This window comes from Anopheles maculipalpis, chromosome X, assembly GCF_943734695.1.
Source record: "Anopheles maculipalpis chromosome X, idAnoMacuDA_375_x, whole genome shotgun sequence".
Classification (NCBI taxonomy): Eukaryota; Metazoa; Arthropoda; class Insecta; order Diptera; family Culicidae; genus Anopheles; species Anopheles maculipalpis.
The window spans coordinates 7,908,224-7,929,133 of NC_064870.1; the positions used below are offsets into that span (position 1 = coordinate 7,908,224).

Genomic DNA, 20,910 nt, shown 5'->3' on the forward strand with positions numbered 1-20,910 from the left:
CCCCTTTCCGCTTCTAACGCCCCCGCCAACACAGGGATTCCACGCTTTTAAGACCATTTTTTCAATGCCTGCTGGAACTCCTTTACCATCATCAAACGGCGAAAAATGCATTCGAACAGTTCTTCTCTCAAGCTCTCCCGAGCGTACCAGATCGGTGACGTCTTGATGTAGGTTTCTTCCGGCTGCAGATAATAGATTAAATTTGTCCTGTGCATCCGGTCCGAGGGGCTGTTAATGATAACAAAAAGTAACAAAAAAAAACCCCCCCAAAAATAAGACAATGCGGCAAACAGCTGAGGCAACAAGTGAGACTTACCACTTGCAGAGATAAAACTGATGCATTAATTTTTTGGACAGCACATAAGGTGCATCGCGACGCTTTGGAAGGACGTAAACTGTAGCCAAAAACAGGGAGAAAAAAAGGGTCAAAAATGTTAGCTACTGTCAGCTGCATTCGGTACAGAGTGTTGGACGAATTTACCTGAACCGGCGCGTTTTATTTTATTGCGCCAGTATTTTGCGCATTTGGAAAAATTTAGCGAGTAATGCTCCTGAATCGACTGCAACGAAATGAAATGCATAGAGAGGGAGGGATGGTTTGTGATGTATTTGCCAAAAGAAAACAACCGAATGCATCGATACTTACGCGCTTTCCATAATAAACCGTATTGAAGTAAATGAGCGAGGTGAGAAGATCGAGCGGTGTGTAGAGTCCAATCTGATCACTCAGCCAGAGCAGCTTTTCGCTAACCCATGAAGTGATGCGAGCTGCCGAAATAATATGAAAATCCCATTACAAAAACGCACAAACTTAAAGAGACGATGGTTTTTTTTTTCCACTCACCAGAAGGACCAACACAGGGTTTATAACGCTTCGCCAGCTCGTCGAAACAACGGGCAAAAACCGCGTACCGCTTGTCGGACCAAAATGTTTCGGTGCGCCGTCCTTGCGCGTGCAAAGTTCGCTGTATGTCTGTGTTGCGAACAAAGCAAGAAATGATTGCGTGAGCAATGCTAATGGGCCCTGTGGCAGGACTGCAGTAGACTAAGGGCTTACCGATCAGGAAATAGTAGATTGTGTCCGGTGCGTACTCTTCACCGTTGAGGCGTCGCACGCCCTTAATGAAATGGCACAGCGCAATCGGCAATATTTCCGGACCGAGCAGGCAAAAATCTTGCGGCCAAACCGTCTTGTTGTCAGCTGCCAGCCGAGCGTTCTCCAGCGCGACCCACCGTCTCCAGGCTTGGGAGCCACGGGTAAGTTTCAGCGTCTTCTCCTGTGCCTCAAACGATACGAAACATACCGAGGAGTAGGCAACATTTTTAGAATACGTTAGATCGAGGACGGCCGAGGCACTCTTCTTCATATTCTTAATCGTTAGGATGGTTACCGGTGGGTTGGCGCTGTTTTTGGAATGTAGGACGGCTGTGGCACTCTCCTTCGTATTCCCAATCGCTGCAAATGATGTCGATGAGTTGGCACTGTTTTCGGAAAACCCCAAGGGGAAGGCGGCTGCAACGTCGATTGTATAGCCTACATCGTCGTCGAGTTTATCTACCGCACTGCCACCAGTAGCTTCTGAACCGTCCGGTACACCCATTTGCTCTTTAATTGCGAGCTCGGCAGAGCCATTGGTTGGATCCGTAAGCCCTACAAACGGATCGTGTTGCGACAGCAGCCATTTTTGGGGGTCTATGGTGTTCGACTCGCTATTGTCGCTTTCCTCTGTCAGAGCGGTTTCCGTCATGAGTGACAAAAACTGTTCCGGCAGGTCTAGACCACTTTCCATCGCATCCATCACCAGCTGGTCGTACTCGTCCGAATGACAAACGGGATACGTTTCGCACGGCGCTGGTGTTAAATCAGCTTCCCATACTTCGTTTTTTAAATAATCGAGAAATTCGTAATCCATCCTTTTCGCTGCGTGGAGGCGTTCCTAGAAAGAGGTAAAACATTGGTAAAACTGGTGGTGCGATTCGCTGGATAAAATGTTCAGTTTCTTCGACCCCTAATGCGCAACGGACGAGCATAAACTGATCGATGGAAATCTTTTTGTCGATGCGCCAGGCCGCAGCTAAGGCAATCAGTGGCTGTGTTTCTTTCCCTTCTAGGTGATCCAGGTGGGGGGAGGGGGGGAGGGGTTGGGATGCCAAAAGCCGGATTACCCCGGATGCGAGACGTTTACTTTTGTGTTCGCTTAGCTTCCAAAGATTTTACAGAATTTGAGTTTAAAGTTTATTCGCAAAACGGCCTGACCGTTCTTTATGTGTAAAAGAAAAAATTCGATCTTTTAAAATTCCCCACTCTTTTATGTGCCACTCTATACGCAAAACGTAGCGAAAGAGTGTAAAATGAGTGAAATTCGAATATTTTCCGTTTTAGCTTATAAGCATATAAAATCGACAAAAGCACCTGCAGCAATGGAGACGCCCAGTACTTCACGTTTGCAACGCAAGCGCTTATGATGTAAATGGTGCAGCAGGTGAATGTTTGTATGCACTTTTTGTGGAATAATAAAACAATTTTGAGCATAAATATATGATATAATATAATGCATCATACATAAAAAAAAACATTGAAATCCAAAGACTGTTACTTATAAATTTTAAAAATCCAAAATAACTTGAACAAAACAAATTGAGTAAAAGAATAAGAAAAGAAAATTCCTCTCAAGGGTTATCCTCCCAAAACGCTCAAAAACTCAGCATTGAATCATACCGGCAGGTATCTGCTGCTTGGTAATTCTACCCCATCTTGTTTTTGAAAAAAAAATCCTGTTGAGAGCTCGTATTGCGCATGCCGAGAACGAACATTGCAAAATTTGTAACTACCAGATTGGGTGGGACTTTAGGGGATTTTATCACCCCTTGTTTGTTTTCGTTTGAGTGTGTTTCATATACAAAAAAAAAAAGGCGGTGCTCAACATGAGCGTGGATGTGAAGCGAAAAACAAATTGCTAAGCGAAACGAACAGGCACACAATTGTGGAGGAAAAATCTTTCAAACCGTCGATTACCTTCCAGTAGGCTTTCACTCGGTACGTTGCAGGATATTTAAATGGTGGCTAAAAAAAAAATAAAATACAAGAGATTGTTAGAAGTGTGAACAAGTTCAGTGAAATAAGCGAAAAAAGCAAAACCATAACTACCTTGCTTCTGCTTGACACGCAGCGCCAATGACGGGAAGCTTGTCGTCGACGGTTAGTAACGTAACGTTGCACACAGTTACACCTCTGCGAATGTGAAATAGAAAGAGAGATAACCACCGCAATGGTATGTGAAAGAGTGAGAGTTTCGTTGCCATGGTGATACGCTGTCGCTCTGTTGCATTCCATGTCATGTCAGTAGTGTCTAGATTTTTCTCAGCTTCGCTTCTAGATTTTTCTCAATTCGTTACAGTATCATCACACACACACACACAAAAAAAAAAAGAACAGCATCTAACAAAAGACAAACTATTTTTTTTTCAATCAAATGCCATTCATCGTGCCAAATTTATTTGGGGAGCCAATCGAAACATAATGGCACTGGGCTGCTCCTGCGTCTGCGCTGTATACAGCCGACAGATCCTCACTCCTTCGTCTGATTCTGTGGTGGGAACAGCCCAGCGGCGTCGCCGTATGGACAGAAACGCATCAGCGGGCGCTTCAAGTACTTCCACATTTCGGCAACATTCTCTGGGAAAATAACATTGTCCAGCATGATACCGATCAGCAGTGACAGCGCGAAGTATAGGCCGACGCGCAGAAAAATGTTTCCCATACCAAACAAAATCTCGACCCACAAAGCTAACGGCGGATTACGTTCCGGGCGATTCATCGTTGCGTACAATCAAAACGCCTGAAACACACATACACACACACATGCACAGAGGCACAGAAAAGAAGTATTAAAAATATGGTTCCCCATTTCAAATTCATGCAAGCACATTCAGTAGTAATAAATAATTGTAATAAAAAGCATTCGAAACAAAAAAAGAAAAACAACGCATTACAAACCTTTTCGTTTTAGTGGTCTTTTTGTCAATTTTGTTTTTGCCAAAATGCAATCAGCTCAAGCGCTAACACCAACTGCCGATGTAACGTACGGTAACAGAGAGCACAATCTAAACTTTTCAAGAGAGTGAAAGAAAGAGAGAGAGAGAGAGAGAGAATATTAAAATGTGTAAGTAATGGGAAAAGAATTTTTTTTTCGTAAAAATTAAAATGGCTGAAATAGGTGGTTCCAAGCGTAAGGGCAAGCTTCGAAGAACAGCGTTTGGCGCTCTTTCTACCCCGGCCACTGCTCACACACACACACCCGACAAATTTTCACCACACTGAAATCGGGATGATTTGTGGAAGGAAAACTGGCAGACAAACCAAAACCCTCGACAACGTGAAACGTACCCAATCTATAAAGACTCTCAATGCCTTAATTCAACATTCACCTTAAAAGAAATGTCCCAAAACTGAGCCTAAAACTGCGAACGAAAGCTTGAACGTTCCCTGGCCAATGTTGAGCTGCTGTCACTGTCTGAATCCAATCGAACACTACTGCTCTACGAAAAGAAGCCACCGAGTTATAAGCAGGAAACCACGGTTACTAGTCTGACCCACGCTCACGCACACACTCTCGCGATAAATGTTCATCCCACTGAAGTCGGGAAGATTTGTGGAAGGAAAAATGGCAGACAAACCAAAACCCTCGACAACGTGAAACGTACCCAATCTATAAAGACTCTCAATGCCTTAATTCAACATTCACCTTAAAAGAAATGTCCCAAAACTGAGCCTAAAAATGTGAACGAAAGCTTGAACGTTCCCTGGCCAATGTTGAACGGCTGTCACTGTCTGAACCCAATCGAACACTACTGCTCTACGAAAAGAAGCCACCGAGTTATAAGCAGGAAACCACGGTTACTAGTCTGACCCACGCTCACGCACACACTCTCGCGATAAATGTTCACCCTACTGAAGTCGGGATGATTCGTGGAAGGAAAAATGGTGGACGAAACAAAGCCCTCGACACGGTGACACACATACAGCTGCCAAATAGTTTTAATACCTAAAGAACAATTGTTCAACTTCAAATTAATATTGAAGAAAATTCCTCAATACTAAAATTGCACAAGCAACTGGAGGACTGCCTGCTGGATAAGTTCTTATTTTTGCACAGCTGTATGTTAACACTTGCTCCGTTTTACAAGCAGAAGACTGCTCTTACTAGTCTGACCCACGCTCACGCACACACTCTCGCGATAAATGTTCACCCCACAGAAGTCGGGATGATTTGTGGAAGGAAAAATGGCAGACGAACCAAAACCCTCGACAACGTAGAATGTACCCAATCTATAAAGACTCTCAATGCCTTAATTCAACATTCACCTTAAAAGAAATGTCCCAAAACTGAGCCTAAAACTGCGAACGAAAGCTTGAAAGTTCCCTGGCCAATGTTGAACGGCTGTCACTGTCTGAACCCAATCGAACACTACTGCTCTACGAAAAGAAACCACCGAGTTATAAGCAGGAAACCACGGTTACTAGTCTGACCCACGCTCACGCACACACTCTCGCGATAAATGTTCACCCCACAGAAGTCGGGATGATTTGTGGAAGGAAAAATGGCAGACGAACCAAAACCCTCGACAACGTAGAATGTACCCAATCTATAAAGACTCTCAATGCCTTAATTCAACATTCACCTTAAAAGAAATGTCCCAAAACTGAGCCTAAAACTGCGAACGAAAGCTTGAAAGTTCCCTGGCCAATGTTGAACGGCTGTCACTGTCTGAACCCAATCGAACACTACTGCTCTACGAAAAGAAACCACCGAGTTATAAGCAGGAAACCACGGTTACTAGTCTGACCCACGCTCACGCACACACTCTCGCGATAAATGTTCACCCTACTGAAGTCGGGATGATTCGTGGAAGGAAAAATGGTGGACGAAATAGAGCCCTCGACACGGTGACACACATACAGCTGCCAAATAGTTTTAATACCTAAAGAACAATTGTTCAACTTCAAATTAATATTGAATAAAATTCCTCAAAATAAAAATTGCACAAGCATCTTGAGGACTGCCTGCTGGATAAGTTCTTATTTTTCCACAGCTGTATGTTAACACTTGCTCCGTTTTACAAGCAGAAGACTGCTCTTACTAGTCCGACCCACGCTCACGCACACACTCTCGCGATAAATGTTCATCCCACTGAAGTCGGGAAGATTTGTGGAAGGAAAAATGGCAGACAAACCAAAACCCTCGACAACGTGAAACGTACCCAATCTATAAAGACTCTCAATGCCTTAATTCAACATTCACCTTAAAAGAAATGTCCCAAAACTGAGCCTAAAACTGCGAACGAAAGCTTGAAAGTTCCCTGGCCAATGTTGAACGGCTGTCACTGTCTGAACCCAATCGAACACTACTGCTCTACGAAAAGAAGCCACCGAGTTATAAGCAGGAAACCACGGTAACTAGTCCGACCCACGCTCACGCACACACTCTCGCGATAAATGTTCACCCCACTGAAGTCGGGATGATTCGTGGAAGGAAAAATGGTGGACGAAATAAAGCCCTCGACACGGTGACACACATACAGCTGCCAAATAGTTTTAATACCTAAAGAACAATTGTTCAACTTCAAATTAATATTGAAGAAAATTCCTCAATACTAAAATTGCACAAGCAACTGGAGGACTGCCTGCTGGATAAGTTCTTATTTTTCCACAGCTGTATGTTAACACTTGCTCCGTTTTACAAGCAGAAGACTGCTCTTACTAGTCCGACCCACGCTCACGCACACACTCTCGCGATAAATGTTCATCCCACTGAAGTCGGGAAGATTTGTGGAAGGAAAAATGGCAGACAAACCAAAACCCTCGACAACGTAGAATGTACCCAATCTATAAAGACTCTCAATGCCTTAATTCAACATTCACCTTAAAAGAAATGTCCCAAAACTGAGCCTAAAACTGCGAACGAAAGCTTGAAAGTTCCCTGGCCAATGTTGAGCTGCTGTCTCTGTCTGAATCCAATCGAACACTACTGCTCTACGAAAAGAAGCCACCGAGTTATAAGCAGGAAACCACGGTTACTAGTCTGACCCACGCTCACGCACACACTCTCGCGATAAATGTTCACCCCACTGAAGTCGGGATGATTCGTGGAAGAAAAAATGGTGGACGAAATAGAGCCCTCGACACGGTGACACACATACAGCTGCCAAATAGTTTTAATACCTAAAGAACAATTGTTCAACTTCAAATGAATATTGAAGAAAATTCCTCAAAATAAAAATTGCACAAGCATCTTGAGGACTGCCTGCTGGATAAGTTCTTATTTTTCCACAGCTGTATGTTAACACTTGCTCCGTTTTACAAGCAGAAGACTGCTCTTACTAGTCTGACCCACGCTCACGCACACACTCTCGCGATAAATGTTCATCCCACTGAAGTCGGGAATATTTGTGGAAGGAAAAATGGCAGACAAACCAAAACCCTCGACAACGTGAAACGTACCCAATCTATAAAGACTCTCAATGCCTTAATTCAACATTCACCTTAAAAGAAATGTCCCAAAACTGAGCCTAAAACTGCGAACGAAAGCTTGAAAGTTCCCTGGCCAATGTTGAACGGCTGTCACTGTCTGAACCCAATCGAACACTACTGCTCTACGAAAAGAAGCCACCGAGTTATAAGCAGGAAACCACGGTAACTAGTCCGACCCACGCTCACGCACACACTCTCGCGATAAATGTTCACCCCACTGAAGTCGGGATGATTCGTGGAAGGAAAAATGGTGGACGAAATAAAGCCCTCGACACGGTGACACACATACAGCTGCCAAATAGTTTTAATACCTAAAGAACAATTGTTCAACTTCAAATTAATATTGAAGAAAATTCCTCAATACTAAAATTGCACAAGCAACTGGAGGACTGCCTGCTGGATAAGTTCTTATTTTTCCACAGCTGTATGTTAACACTTGCTCCGTTTTACAAGCAGAAGACTGCTCTTACTAGTCCGACCCACGCTCACGCACACACTCTCGCGATAAATGTTCATCCCACTGAAGTCGGGAAGATTTGTGGAAGGAAAAATGGCAGACAAACCAAAACCCTCGACAACGTAGAATGTACCCAATCTATAAAGACTCTCAATGCCTTAATTCAACATTCACCTTAAAAGAAATGTCCCAAAACTGAGCCTAAAACTGCGAACGAAAGCTTGAAAGTTCCCTGGCCAATGTTGAGCTGCTGTCTCTGTCTGAATCCAATCGAACACTACTGCTCTACGAAAAGAAGCCACCGAGTTATAAGCAGGAAACCACGGTTACTAGTCTGACCCACGCTCACGCACACACTCTCGCGATAAATGTTCACCCCACTGAAGTCGGGATGATTCGTGGAAGGAAAAATGGTGGACGAAATAAAGCCCTCGACACGGTGACACACATACAGCTGCCAAATAGTTTTAATACCTAAAGAACAATTGTTCAACTTCAAATTAATATTGAAGAAAATTCCTCAATACTAAAATTGCACAAGCAACTGGAGGACTGCCTGCTGGATAAGTTCTTATTTTTCCACAGCTGTATGTTAACACTTGCTCCGTTTTACAAGCAGAAGACTGCTCTTACTAGTCCGACCCACGCTCACGCACACACTCTCGCGATAAATGTTCATCCCACTGAAGTCGGGAAGATTTGTGGAAGGAAAAATGGCAGACAAACCAAAACCCTCGACAACGTAGAATGTACCCAATCTATAAAGACTCTCAATGCCTTAATTCAACATTCACCTTAAAAGAAATGTCCCAAAACTGAGCCTAAAACTGCGAACGAAAGCTTGAAAGTTCCCTGGCCAATGTTGAGCTGCTGTCTCTGTCTGAATCCAATCGAACACTACTGCTCTACGAAAAGAAGCCACCGAGTTATAAGCAGGAAACCACGGTTACTAGTCTGACCCACGCTCACGCACACACTCTCGCGATAAATGTTCACCCTACTGAAGTCGGGATGATTCGTGGAAGGAAAAATGGTGGACGAAATAGAGCCCTCGACACGGTGACACACATACAGCTGCCAAATAGTTTTAATACCTAAAGAACAATTGTTCAACTTCAAATTAATATTGAATAAAATTCCTCAATACTAAAATTGCACAAGCAACTGGAGGACTGCGTGCTGGATAAGTTCTTATTTTTCCACAGCTGTATGTTAACACTTGCTCCGTTTTACAAGCAGAAGACTGCTCTTACTAGTCTGACCCACGCTCACGCACACACTCTCGCGATAAATGTTCATCCCACTGAAGTCGGGAAGATTTGTGGAAGGAAAAATGGCAGACAAACCAAAACCCTCGACAACGTAGAATGTACCCAATCTATAAAGACTCTCAATGCCTTAATTCAACATTCACCTTAAAAGAAATGTCCCAAAACTGAGCCTAAAACTGCGAACGAAAGCTTGAAAGTTCCCTGGCCAATGTTGAGCTGCTGTCTCTGTCTGAATCCAATCGAACACTACTGCTCTACGAAAAGAAGCCACCGAGTTATAAGCAGGAAACCACGGTTACTAGTCTGACCCACGCTCACGCACACACTCTCGCGATAAATGTTCACCCCACTGAAGTCGGGATGATTCGTGGAAGGAAAAATGGTGGACGAAATAAAGCCCTCGACACGGTGACACACATACAGCTGCCAAATAGTTTTAATACCTAAAGAACAATTGTTCAACTTCAAATTAATATTGAATAAAATTCCTCAATACTAAAATTGCACAAGCAACTGGAGGACTGCGTGCTGGATAAGTTCTTATTTTTCCACAGCTGTATGTTAACACTTGCTCCGTTTTACAAGCAGAAGACTGCTCTTACTAGTCTGACCCACGCTCACGCACACACTCTCGCGATAAATGTTCATCCCACTGAAGTCGGGAAGATTTGTGGAAGGAAAAATGGCAGACAAACCAAAACCCTCGACAACGTGGAACGTACCCAATCTATAAAGACTCTCAATGCCTTAATTCAACATTCACCTTAAAAGAAATGTCCCAAAACTGAGCCTAAAACTGCGAACGAAAGCTTGAAAGTTCCCTGGCCAATGTTGAACGGCTGTCACTGTCTGAACCCAATCGAACACTACTGCTCTACGAAAAGAAGCCACCGAGTTATAAGCAGGAAACCACGGTTACTAGTCTGACCCACGCTCACGCACACACTCTCGCGATAAATGTTCACCCCACTGAAGTCGGGATGATTTGTGGAAGGAAAAATGGTGGACGAAATAGAGCCCTCGACACGGTGACACACATACATCTGCCAAATAATTTTAATACCTAAAGAACAATTGTTCAACTTCAAATTAATATTGAAGAAAATTCCTCAATACTAAAATTGCACAAGCAACTGGAGGACTGCCTGCTGGATAAGTTCTTATTTTTCCACAGCTGTATGTTAACACTTGCTCCGTTTTACAAGCAGAAGACTGCTCTTACTAGTCCGACCCACGCTCACGCACACACTCTCGCGATAAATGTTCATCCCACTGAAGTCGGGAAGATTTGTGGAAGGAAAAATGGCAGACAAACCAAAACCCTCGACAACGTAGAATGTACCCAATCTATAAAGACTCTCAATGCCTTAATTCAACATTCACCTTAAAAGAAATGTCCCAAAACTGAGCCTAAAACTGCGAACGAAAGCTTGAAAGTTCCCTGGCCAATGTTGAGCTGCTGTCTCTGTCTGAATCCAATCGAACACTACTGCTCTACGAAAAGAAGCCACCGAGTTATAAGCAGGAAACCACGGTTACTAGTCTGACCCACGCTCACGCACACACTCTCGCGATAAATGTTCACCCTACTGAAGTCGGGATGATTCGTGGAAGGAAAAATGGTGGACGAAATAGAGCCCTCGACACGGTGACACACATACAGCTGCCAAATAGTTTTAATACCTAAAGAACAATTGTTCAACTTCAAATTAATATTGAATAAAATTCCTCAATACTAAAATTGCACAAGCAACTGGAGGACTGCGTGCTGGATAAGTTCTTATTTTTCCACAGCTGTATGTTAACACTTGCTCCGTTTTACAAGCAGAAGACTGCTCTTACTAGTCTGACCCACGCTCACGCACACACTCTCGCGATAAATGTTCATCCCACTGAAGTCGGGAAGATTTGTGGAAGGAAAAATGGCAGACAAACCAAAACCCTCGACAACGTGGAACGTACCCAATCTATAAAGACTCTCAATGCCTTAATTCAACATTCACCTTAAAAGAAATGTCCCAAAACTGAGCCTAAAACTGCGAACGAAAGCTTGAAAGTTCCCTGGCCAATGTTGAACGGCTGTCACTGTCTGAACCCAATCGAACACTACTGCTCTACGAAAAGAAGCCACCGAGTTATAAGCAGGAAACCACGGTTACTAGTCTGACCCACGCTCACGCACACACTCTCGCGATAAATGTTCACCCCACTGAAGTCGGGATGATTTGTGGAAGGAAAAATGGTGGACGAAATAGAGCCCTCGACACGGTGACACACATACATCTGCCAAATAATTTTAATACCTAAAGAACAATTGTTCAACTTCAAATTAATATTGAAGAAAATTCCTCAATACTAAAATTGCACAAGCAACTGGAGGACTGCCTGCTGGATAAGTTCTTATTTTTCCACAGCTGTATGTTAACACTTGCTCCGTTTTACAAGCAGAAGACTGCTCTTACTAGTCCGACCCACGCTCACGCACACACTCTCGCGATAAATGTTCATCCCACTGAAGTCGGGAAGATTTGTGGAAGGAAAAATGGCAGACAAACCAAAACCCTCGACAACGTAGAATGTACCCAATCTATAAAGACTCTCAATGCCTTAATTCAACATTCACCTTAAAAGAAATGTCCCAAAACTGAGCCTAAAACTGCGAACGAAAGCTTGAAAGTTCCCTGGCCAATGTTGAGCTGCTGTCTCTGTCTGAATCCAATCGAACACTACTGCTCTACGAAAAGAAGCCACCGAGTTATAAGCAGGAAACCACGGTTACTAGTCTGACCCACGCTCACGCACACACTCTCGCGATAAATGTTCACCCCACTGAAGTCGGGATGATTCGTGGAAGGAAAAATGGTGGACGAAATAAAGCCCTCGACACGGTGACACACATACAGCTGCCAAATAGTTTTAATACCTAAAGAACAATTGTTCAACTTCAAATTAATATTGAAGAAAATTCCTCAATACTAAAATTGCACAAGCAACTGGAGGACTGCCTGCTGGATAAGTTCTTATTTTTCCACAGCTGTATGTTAACACTTGCTCCGTTTTACAAGCAGAAGACTGCTCTTACTAGTCCGACCCACGCTCACGCACACACTCTCGCGATAAATGTTCATCCCACTGAAGTCGGGAAGATTTGTGGAAGGAAAAATGGCAGACAAACCAAAACCCTCGACAACGTAGAATGTACCCAATCTATAAAGACTCTCAATGCCTTAATTCAACATTCACCTTAAAAGAAATGTCCCAAAACTGAGCCTAAAACTGCGAACGAAAGCTTGAAAGTTCCCTGGCCAATGTTGAGCTGCTGTCTCTGTCTGAATCCAATCGAACACTACTGCTCTACGAAAAGAAGCCACCGAGTTATAAGCAGGAAACCACGGTTACTAGTCTGACCCACGCTCACGCACACACTCTCGCGATAAATGTTCACCCTACTGAAGTCGGGATGATTCGTGGAAGGAAAAATGGTGGACGAAATAGAGCCCTCGACACGGTGACACACATACAGCTGCCAAATAGTTTTAATACCTAAAGAACAATTGTTCAACTTCAAATTAATATTGAATAAAATTCCTCAAAATAAAAATTGCACAAGCATCTTGAGGACTGCCTGCTGGATAAGTTCTTATTTTTCCACAGCTGTATGTTAACACTTGCTCCGTTTTACAAGCAGAAGACTGCTCTTACTAGTCCGACCCACGCTCACGCACACACTCTCGCGATAAATGTTCATCCCACTGAAGTCGGGAAGATTTGTGGAAGGAAAAATGGCAGACAAACCAAAACCCTCGACAACGTAGAATGTACCCAATCTATAAAGACTCTCAATGCCTTAATTCAACATTCACCTTAAAAGAAATGTCCCAAAACTGAGCCTAAAACTGCGAACGAAAGCTTGAAAGTTCCCTGGCCAATGTTGAACGGCTGTCACTGTCTGAATCCAATCGAACACTACTGCTCTACGAAAAGAAGCCACCGAGTTATAAGCAGGAAACCACGGTTACTAGTCTGACCCACGCTCACGCACACACTCTCGCGATAAATGTTCACCCTACTGAAGTCGGGATGATTCGTGGAAGGAAAAATGGTGGACGAAATAGAGCCCTCGACACGGTGACACACATACAGCTGCCAAATAGTTTTAATACCTAAAGAACAATTGTTCAACTTCAAATTAATATTGAATAAAATTCCTCAAAATAAAAATTGCACAAGCATCTTGAGGACTGCCTGCTGGATAAGTTCTTATTTTTCCACAGCTGTATGTTAACACTTGCTCCGTTTTACAAGCAGAAGACTGCTCTTACTAGTCTGACCCACGCTCACGCTCACACACACACACCAAGTATTTACCGCGCTGTAAACGGGATGATGATTTCTAACCTGAAAAATGGCCTCGACACCGTAAAATGCACCAAATCTCTAAAGCCTCTCAGTACCTTAATTAAACATTCACTACAAAAAAAAAATCCTCGATGCTGAGCTTAGAATTGAACGTTCCCTGGCTAAGGATGAGGCTCTTTTCTATGCCGCCGTCTGCACACCAGCAGCCACCAAATTTCCAGCATAAGACACCCTTTCTAGTCTGACCAACGCTAATGCACATACACACTCGCAATAATTATTCGGGCAAGAAAAAGAAATGCTTACCTTAAAAGATGAAGACACGCACCTTGTCCAGTCCGTCCGGCAATCAAAATGTTAATGACACGCAAACCATCGTTCGCACAATAGCTAGTAGTTATGGCGCTCGAACCCAATCGCAGCACAGTTGGCATACCGCGAGCTTCAGAGATTTCCTTTTTCTTCAGTCTCCTTCTCGCTCTCTCTCTCTCTCTCTCTCTCTCTCGTACGTTCGAAGCGTGTGTGTGTGTATGCCCGTGCGTAAGAGCTCGTGCCCTTTCGTGAGCCGATCGCTCGAACGGTGGTGAAGGTGGTGGTGGTGTTGGTGAACCCTTTAGGAACGGCTCGGTGCAGTATCTGGAAGTGCTCTAAAAATTTGTTTTATCCGGGACTGTCTGCTTTCAAACAAACAAAAATCATCGTTTGACTTGTCGGTTAAGGTTGGCAATTTGCCAAACTTGTTAGCAATATAATTTAATCATTGACTGGTGGGTTGGATTCGAAACAAATTGTGTAAAGCCTCGGCTTTTATTCGTCATGTGCACCCGGTGGACAGTGTTATTGGAGCGAGATTTGTAAGTTGATGTCCGCTCGGGGTGCCGGTGTTGCACAACTGTGAACGCTAGCTTCGCTCGATCCCCGTCATTGTTTGCCCTTTTTTGAGGAGTCTATAATAGTTTGCAAACTACTGTTTTTGTGGCTCTGTTCAATGAATGTTCAGTAAACGTAAATTATCAGCCGGAAGGTTGGTTCGCCCGTTAGGTGTTATCGCAAGTTTTTACTGCATTTGATAGTTTGAAAAGTTGCTGGCAGTTTGTGGCTGGCAATATTTAATTTTGTCGTTATGCTGTTGGATTTCTTTTTTTTTCCTCAGCTTCGTCCCTTCGATTGCTGTGAGGATTATTTTTGTCAGGATTCGTATCAGGTCCTTGTTTTTTTTTATCCATGAAGCTAAAGGAACATGCGTTTGAATAGTGCTCGGTGAAGTAACGAGGGCTTCAACCTTATCAAAATACGCGATCCTTGCCACTTGGCGTAAGACAAACGATTCAACTAGACTGCCGATACCCGGCAGTCCTGATCACCAGAGGGGGATGCGGTCCTGATGGGATTTGAACCCCGGTCCTGCCGTTTGAAGACCGAATTATCCAGAGCAATACCAAGACTGGTGGTAGAGAAGTAGTTGTAGAGTGGTTACAAACTCAAAAAGGATCAATACATCCATCCATAAAGCTGGAACATTTTGAAGGCGGAAACTCCTGGACTCCTGGAGAAAATTAGGAGATATTAAGTAGAGTACAGATAGACTTATCTTTGACAAGGGACGAACAACTTAAATTTCGGAGTTCAAAGAAGTATTCCAAAAAAAAAAAAAGCTAGTAGCATTTCTTCGCTTGGCTTGCCTTGAATCTCGTCTCATTAAGGTCCTTCCATCACGTTCAAAGTCCTCATTGAGATGAGTTCCATGCTTTATACCTTCACCCTCGGATGGTTTTGCAAAATTTGTGTGAAAATTTAAATCTTGGTCCAGAATCTTCTGCACAAAATATTTTCCTCCTCCTGTTTAAGTTTTCTATTGCTTGGTGTTACTCGTCGGGCCATATCTCGTCAGGGAAAGGAGGGCAAATGGGGTTCCTGCCCAGAATCGTGACGGGAGACGTTAAGTGGATTTTGTTCAGCAACTTCATCAGCGCAAAAAAAAAAAAAAATCACGCGAAAATCGCGCGTCGAAAAACGTATCATTTTTCCGAAAAGAAATCCGCGCTATACCCGAAAGGTGGCAGAAAGTAATAGCAAATAATGGCCTTTAGTTTGATTGAGCCAATTTCTACAAAAAAGAAAAATGCCATTCGCTTAGCGTGCAGCGCGCTGAAACTGTTCACGAAACTTTTCCAACCGTGACAGCGAAACTATCAATTCAAATACGAAAAAGCAAAACGTAAATATTTACACTCGAAAGGTAAATATTTACCCACAATTGTCAGCAGGGCACGACTACTGACAGTACCACGCGAGCGGATCAGCCGGTGCTGGAGGGACCCTTGAATGCACGATCGTTTCACGAGTGCAGCCGAGTTGCATTGCATTCGCATCCTGTGCATCGTGGTGAGCAAACGTGCTGCTTCTGTGTGCTAAGGAAATTCTAGTATCTTGCGTGGTTAGTGTCTATAGTGTAGAAAAAAAAGTGAACTCGTTCTCAATTTTTCCAGCTATCGATCGATCAATTAAAAGGTAATTTCGTTTTTCGGTTTTTGGTTTGTCCTTTGTTGACGATCGATCCCTAAGCCTAAGTGGACCCCTTTTTCGACCAACGCATTACCAGCAATCGCACCCCAGTTTCGTCACAAGTGTCCGAAGCAAGCAGGCATCGAAAATGTTGCATTTTTTTTTCAAACCCAAGAAAACCGCCGAGTCACTGGTGCGCAAGACCCGCGACGGGCTGCACAAGCTCGATGCCGGTGGACCACGGGCGGATAGCGCTAATGTGACGATCAGCAAGAATCTGGTAAGTTTGGGTTTCATCGCAAAACGCATATCGATCATCATTATCTGTTGGGTGACACTCTTTCCTCTCCCCTCCGCCACCCCTCCAAGCACGCGCCTTGCGCGTGTGACGGCGCCACAGTCGGCGCGTATGACGTGACGGCGCCACAGTCGCGCCGTCCAGACAGCTGCGCTTTTTTATTAGTTCATTCACATCCACTGCCATGCACTTTGGTCCGTTCTTCGGACGTTGCAACCCACCAGCGAACGGAAGCTGCGTCAATAAAAATGCAAATGAAAGCGAATCTAGGCCAACGCTATTTCTTGCTGCGCGAACTCCTTAGAATTGCTGTTCGAAGTTGCGTTAGAAAAAAAAAAAATTCAAAAGTCTTTTATTTGCTCGGACTGCCAATAATTCTGCTCAACGTTTTGTGCTTGCAAGACGAATCTTGCCACTTATGAGCCATCGCTTTGGAATGCATTACAATGCGCTGGATGCGCTTTATCGCAACACGGCGCTGTGATGCGTTTTGCATCAGATTACAGCTGTTGTTGCTATTCATTTCTTTCAGCAACAAAGAGCTCGTAAGGTGTGGATATTCCAACGATCACTCTTATCATCCATCCAGGTTAGAACGATACACAGCGGGACACGTTTTCTTAGCGAAAGATTGAACGTGAGGAAAATTCCATACGGCGCAATCTGCTCGATAGAAATATTCCGTTTGATAGAAAAAGTCGCTTTGAGCAAAGCAAACCGGTATTGCTTCTACTCATTGTTATCTTACCGTCATTGTACGCGAAATAAAAAAAAATAAAACACCAAGCTGCATGAAAACGACAAAAGTGATCCGCACAAGTGTTTGCACTCTAGTAATGAGTAATGAATGATGCAATTGATTCAAAAATATATTTTTTTAAATATTGTTTCACACTTTAATGCTTTTGATTTAATCTTTCTGTTTGTATTTTGAATTTTGTATTAAGTATTGATTAATTTGTTTTAATTTAAATTTAGTTTTTTTTTCAATCCTATTCTGTATTCTATTGCTTTTATTTATTGAGTTTACTAAATAGCTTTGCTATTTACTAAATTTTCATACGTATTTCCCTATTTTCTTTCTTCTTCTGGCTTTATATATCGATTTATTGGGTTGTTTAATTGTTTCCTCTTTTATGTAGTTGTTTTATTATATGTTTTTATAAATATTACTTTTTTATATATATTATCTTATTGGTGTGACATTTTATTACTTGTTTTCATATTATTCTTTTTTTATGGGGGAATTTAAATTTGATGAACTGAAGTAGTTAGTATCCCGAACTAACTACAGTCCGCTGAAAATATAAAATATTAAAAAAATTTACTGCAATTATTTTCCACACAGAATATGAAGTACGAAAAATGGCATAGCAAAATAATAAATCAAAAACTAAAAATGGAAGGAACAAACGAATAAGTCTGGGAAGGACTTAATTTTGACTTTCGCCCGTGCGCAGTGATTGATCTTCATTAATGCTACGAATCCTTAACAATGTTTGCAGCTTGCAATAAAGACGATGATCTACGGTGCGGCGGTAGGTGGAGCAGAGAACGACTTCAAAATGTCTCAGCTGACCCAGAGCATGTACAGCACCGATCTGCTGCTGCTGCTGATCAAGGTAAGTAATCGTTTTGCACAATTTTTTTGTTTTCAAATTGTATTCAAATTTAACTGCCGCTCCTCAAGAACCTGCACCGGATCCAGTTCGAGGCGAAGAAGGACGTCGTACAGGTGTTCAACAACGTTCTGATTCGCGAGCTCGGATCACGCTTGCCGACGGTTGACTACATTTGCTCCAAGCCGGATATTCTGTACACCCTGCTGGACGGGTAAGCAATCGTCCTACCCCACGTTATCGTCCGGTGCTTAATTGTTCGCTTTTCTGTTGCTTTCTGCTATAGCTATCAGCACCGGGTAGTGGCGTTCTGCTGTGGTACGATGCTGCGCGAGTGCGCCCGTTACGAACCGCTCGCCAAAATATTGCTGCAGTCGAAGGAGTTCTACGATCTGTTCGATTACATCGGCGACTCCTCGTTCGACATCTCGTCCGATGCGTTCTCCACGTTCTGCGCACTGCTCACGAACCACAAGCCGTTGTGTGGAAAGTTTCTGGACGATGACTACGAGCTGTTCTTTAGCCGGTACGAGCTGCTGCTCAAATCGCCCAACTACGTGACGCGTCGCCAGAGCCTGAAGCTGCTTGGCGAGCTGCTGATTACACCCCACAACTACAACGTAAGAAGCAGCGACAGGCTGCGCGCCAAAAAAAAACGCTGACCCGCGCTCAACTCAACTGCTTTCATTTTCGTTTGCAGATGATGCAGAAGTACATCACCAACCCGAACAACTTGCAGCTGATAATGATGCTGCTCACCGACAGGGCACGCTACATACAGTTCGAAGCGTTCAACGTGTTCAAGGTATGATTGGGGTATCTGGGGCAAAACAACCAACCAGTCAATGCCTGAATGGTCCTTCCCTGTTTTAGGTGTTTGTCGCAAATCCGAAAAAGCCAAAACCGATCCTGAAGATACTGTTGCGCAACCAGCAAAGACTCGTCCGATACTTGACAGAGTTCCTGCCGACGATGACAGAGGACGAGCAGTTTCTCGATGAGAAAGCGTACGTGATCGAGATCATCCAGAAGCTGAAGCCCGTTATGATGGAGAAATAGACGAACAGCGTGACCTTTATCACAGTCCGTTTTAATCATATCATTTTATAGCACATCTCAGGATTCAGGATCTCAGGATTTTCGGTAAAACAGACGTGCAATGTAATCTTTATCTATCGTCCTTCCTACAGCATCCGCTGGCTGGGACGATAGTCAATTTTAATCATTCCAATTTCACATTCCGAATTGACACAGCACAGGCTTAATGTTATATTTTAACTAGGGCTATGACTCGGCATATCCAAACTCTGGATAGCCGAAAGAATAGACGACTGACATAATCTTTATCGATCGTCCCTCCTTCCGGTTCTGCCGAGTGCGTCCGACAATCAATTTTTATTATTCCAATTTTTATAACACACATGACATTAAGCAGCAAAGGCTGCATATCATACTGTAACTACGGAAACGAATTCCTTAAAAAAAATCATGGTGGTGGAATCTTATTGATATTCTAAAGATAAAAGTTCACGCCTAATACTTGTCAGCAGCTTTGTTGCGGTAGCCATGTCCTGAAGATATGCTCAGGCCGGGAGCAGGCCTAGTGGCGAATGGCAGCAATTATTACGAGCGTTGAACGTTACGGGGAAATAAAATAAAAATTAAAATTAAATTTCTATGACTATGCTTGTCGCTTCTTACACCGAAAGGATGGGTTGTGGTTGAAAATGAAAGGGTGAAATGAAGTGAAACCTACAACAAAATTCAGGCTGTTCTTGTTTCTGAACCGCTCGTCTGACAGCATTCCAATTTCTTCCAGGGACAACTCATTACATGGTTTACAAGCGCACCAGTGTCTTTTATAGTTGGATTAATCAGAAAATTAATTATTCGTGCTGGAGCTCAAGCGCGGAAACCCCCAAGTGAGCGGTTGGCCACCAAAACACAAAATGCCGGCCATGGTGATGGTGCGGGCCGATGGTCGCTTACCGCTCGTATTCATCGACAGACAGGGGTCAAAATAAATGCGCAAATGCTGTCGTGAAAATATTTGGAAGCGAACTCTGAAGCCCTCGGCCCGCAAACATTTTGGCCGCAAGACTTTGGACATTCCAACAGGACTCAGCGCGCACCACCACCAAGCGATGGTTAAGCAATGAGGTTTCTCGCTTGGTCACCAAAATCACCAAATACCAATCCGTTGGATTTTGTTTTGGAAATGAAGGTTGGAACAAGCGAGCGCTTCGCCGAGAATGGCCCTAAAGGCCAAAATTCGTCCCAAAATTCGTACTAAATCGAACAACTCTGAATTGATTACGAAAGTTGATGTTATGTGCGACATTTGCTGTTGCTTTCATTCATTGAATTAAAAAATAAATGTATAGAAAGTAAAATAACTATATATAAAAGAGCGTAAAGTTAACACCCGAGCGCGTGACGCTCCCTAACCAACCCAGAACCGAGCTTCGTCTTTGTGCAGCAGCGAGTGAAGAAAGGAAAGAGAGAAAGGCGGGGGAGGGGGATGGAGGGAACTCGCAGCAACGAGCACTAGATTATTCGATTGTAAAATTTTTAAAACTATATCCAGAAGGTCATACGGGAAGGATGCGCTACTTTATCGCTACAAGTTTTATGATTGGTTTTTACGTTGATTATAATTAATTAATTATTTATTAATTCATTTGTAATGAAACAAATTCGACAAATACTGGAATATAGCATTATTAGCGCAAATTACACAACCAGCACATTAGCAGATTCTAAAATTCTAGCACAAGCACAAGCTAACCAAGGAGAAGGTCAAACATTACTATCTTTACAGTGATGAGTATTCAAAATCGGACACTCCGAATTCGGCCGTTCTCCCTTCT

The 20,910-nt window shown here is 43.3% G+C and overlaps 2 protein-coding genes across 2 annotated transcripts in view; both read left to right on the forward strand.

The window, feature by feature from the left end:
- LOC126561166 (prothoracicostatic peptides) overlaps positions 1-20,910 on the forward strand; it is a 244,615-nt gene that overhangs the window by 150,876 nt on the left and 72,829 nt on the right. The window lies entirely within an intron of this gene.
- On the forward strand, positions 16,272-19,099 carry LOC126563095 (protein Mo25-like). Its single transcript, XM_050219713.1, has 6 exons — positions 16,272-16,403; positions 17,927-18,043; positions 18,112-18,254; positions 18,327-18,660; positions 18,741-18,845; positions 18,914-19,099. The coding sequence occupies exons 1-6, from the start codon at positions 16,272-16,274 to the stop codon at positions 19,097-19,099; spliced, it is 1,017 nt and encodes a 338-aa protein (XP_050075670.1).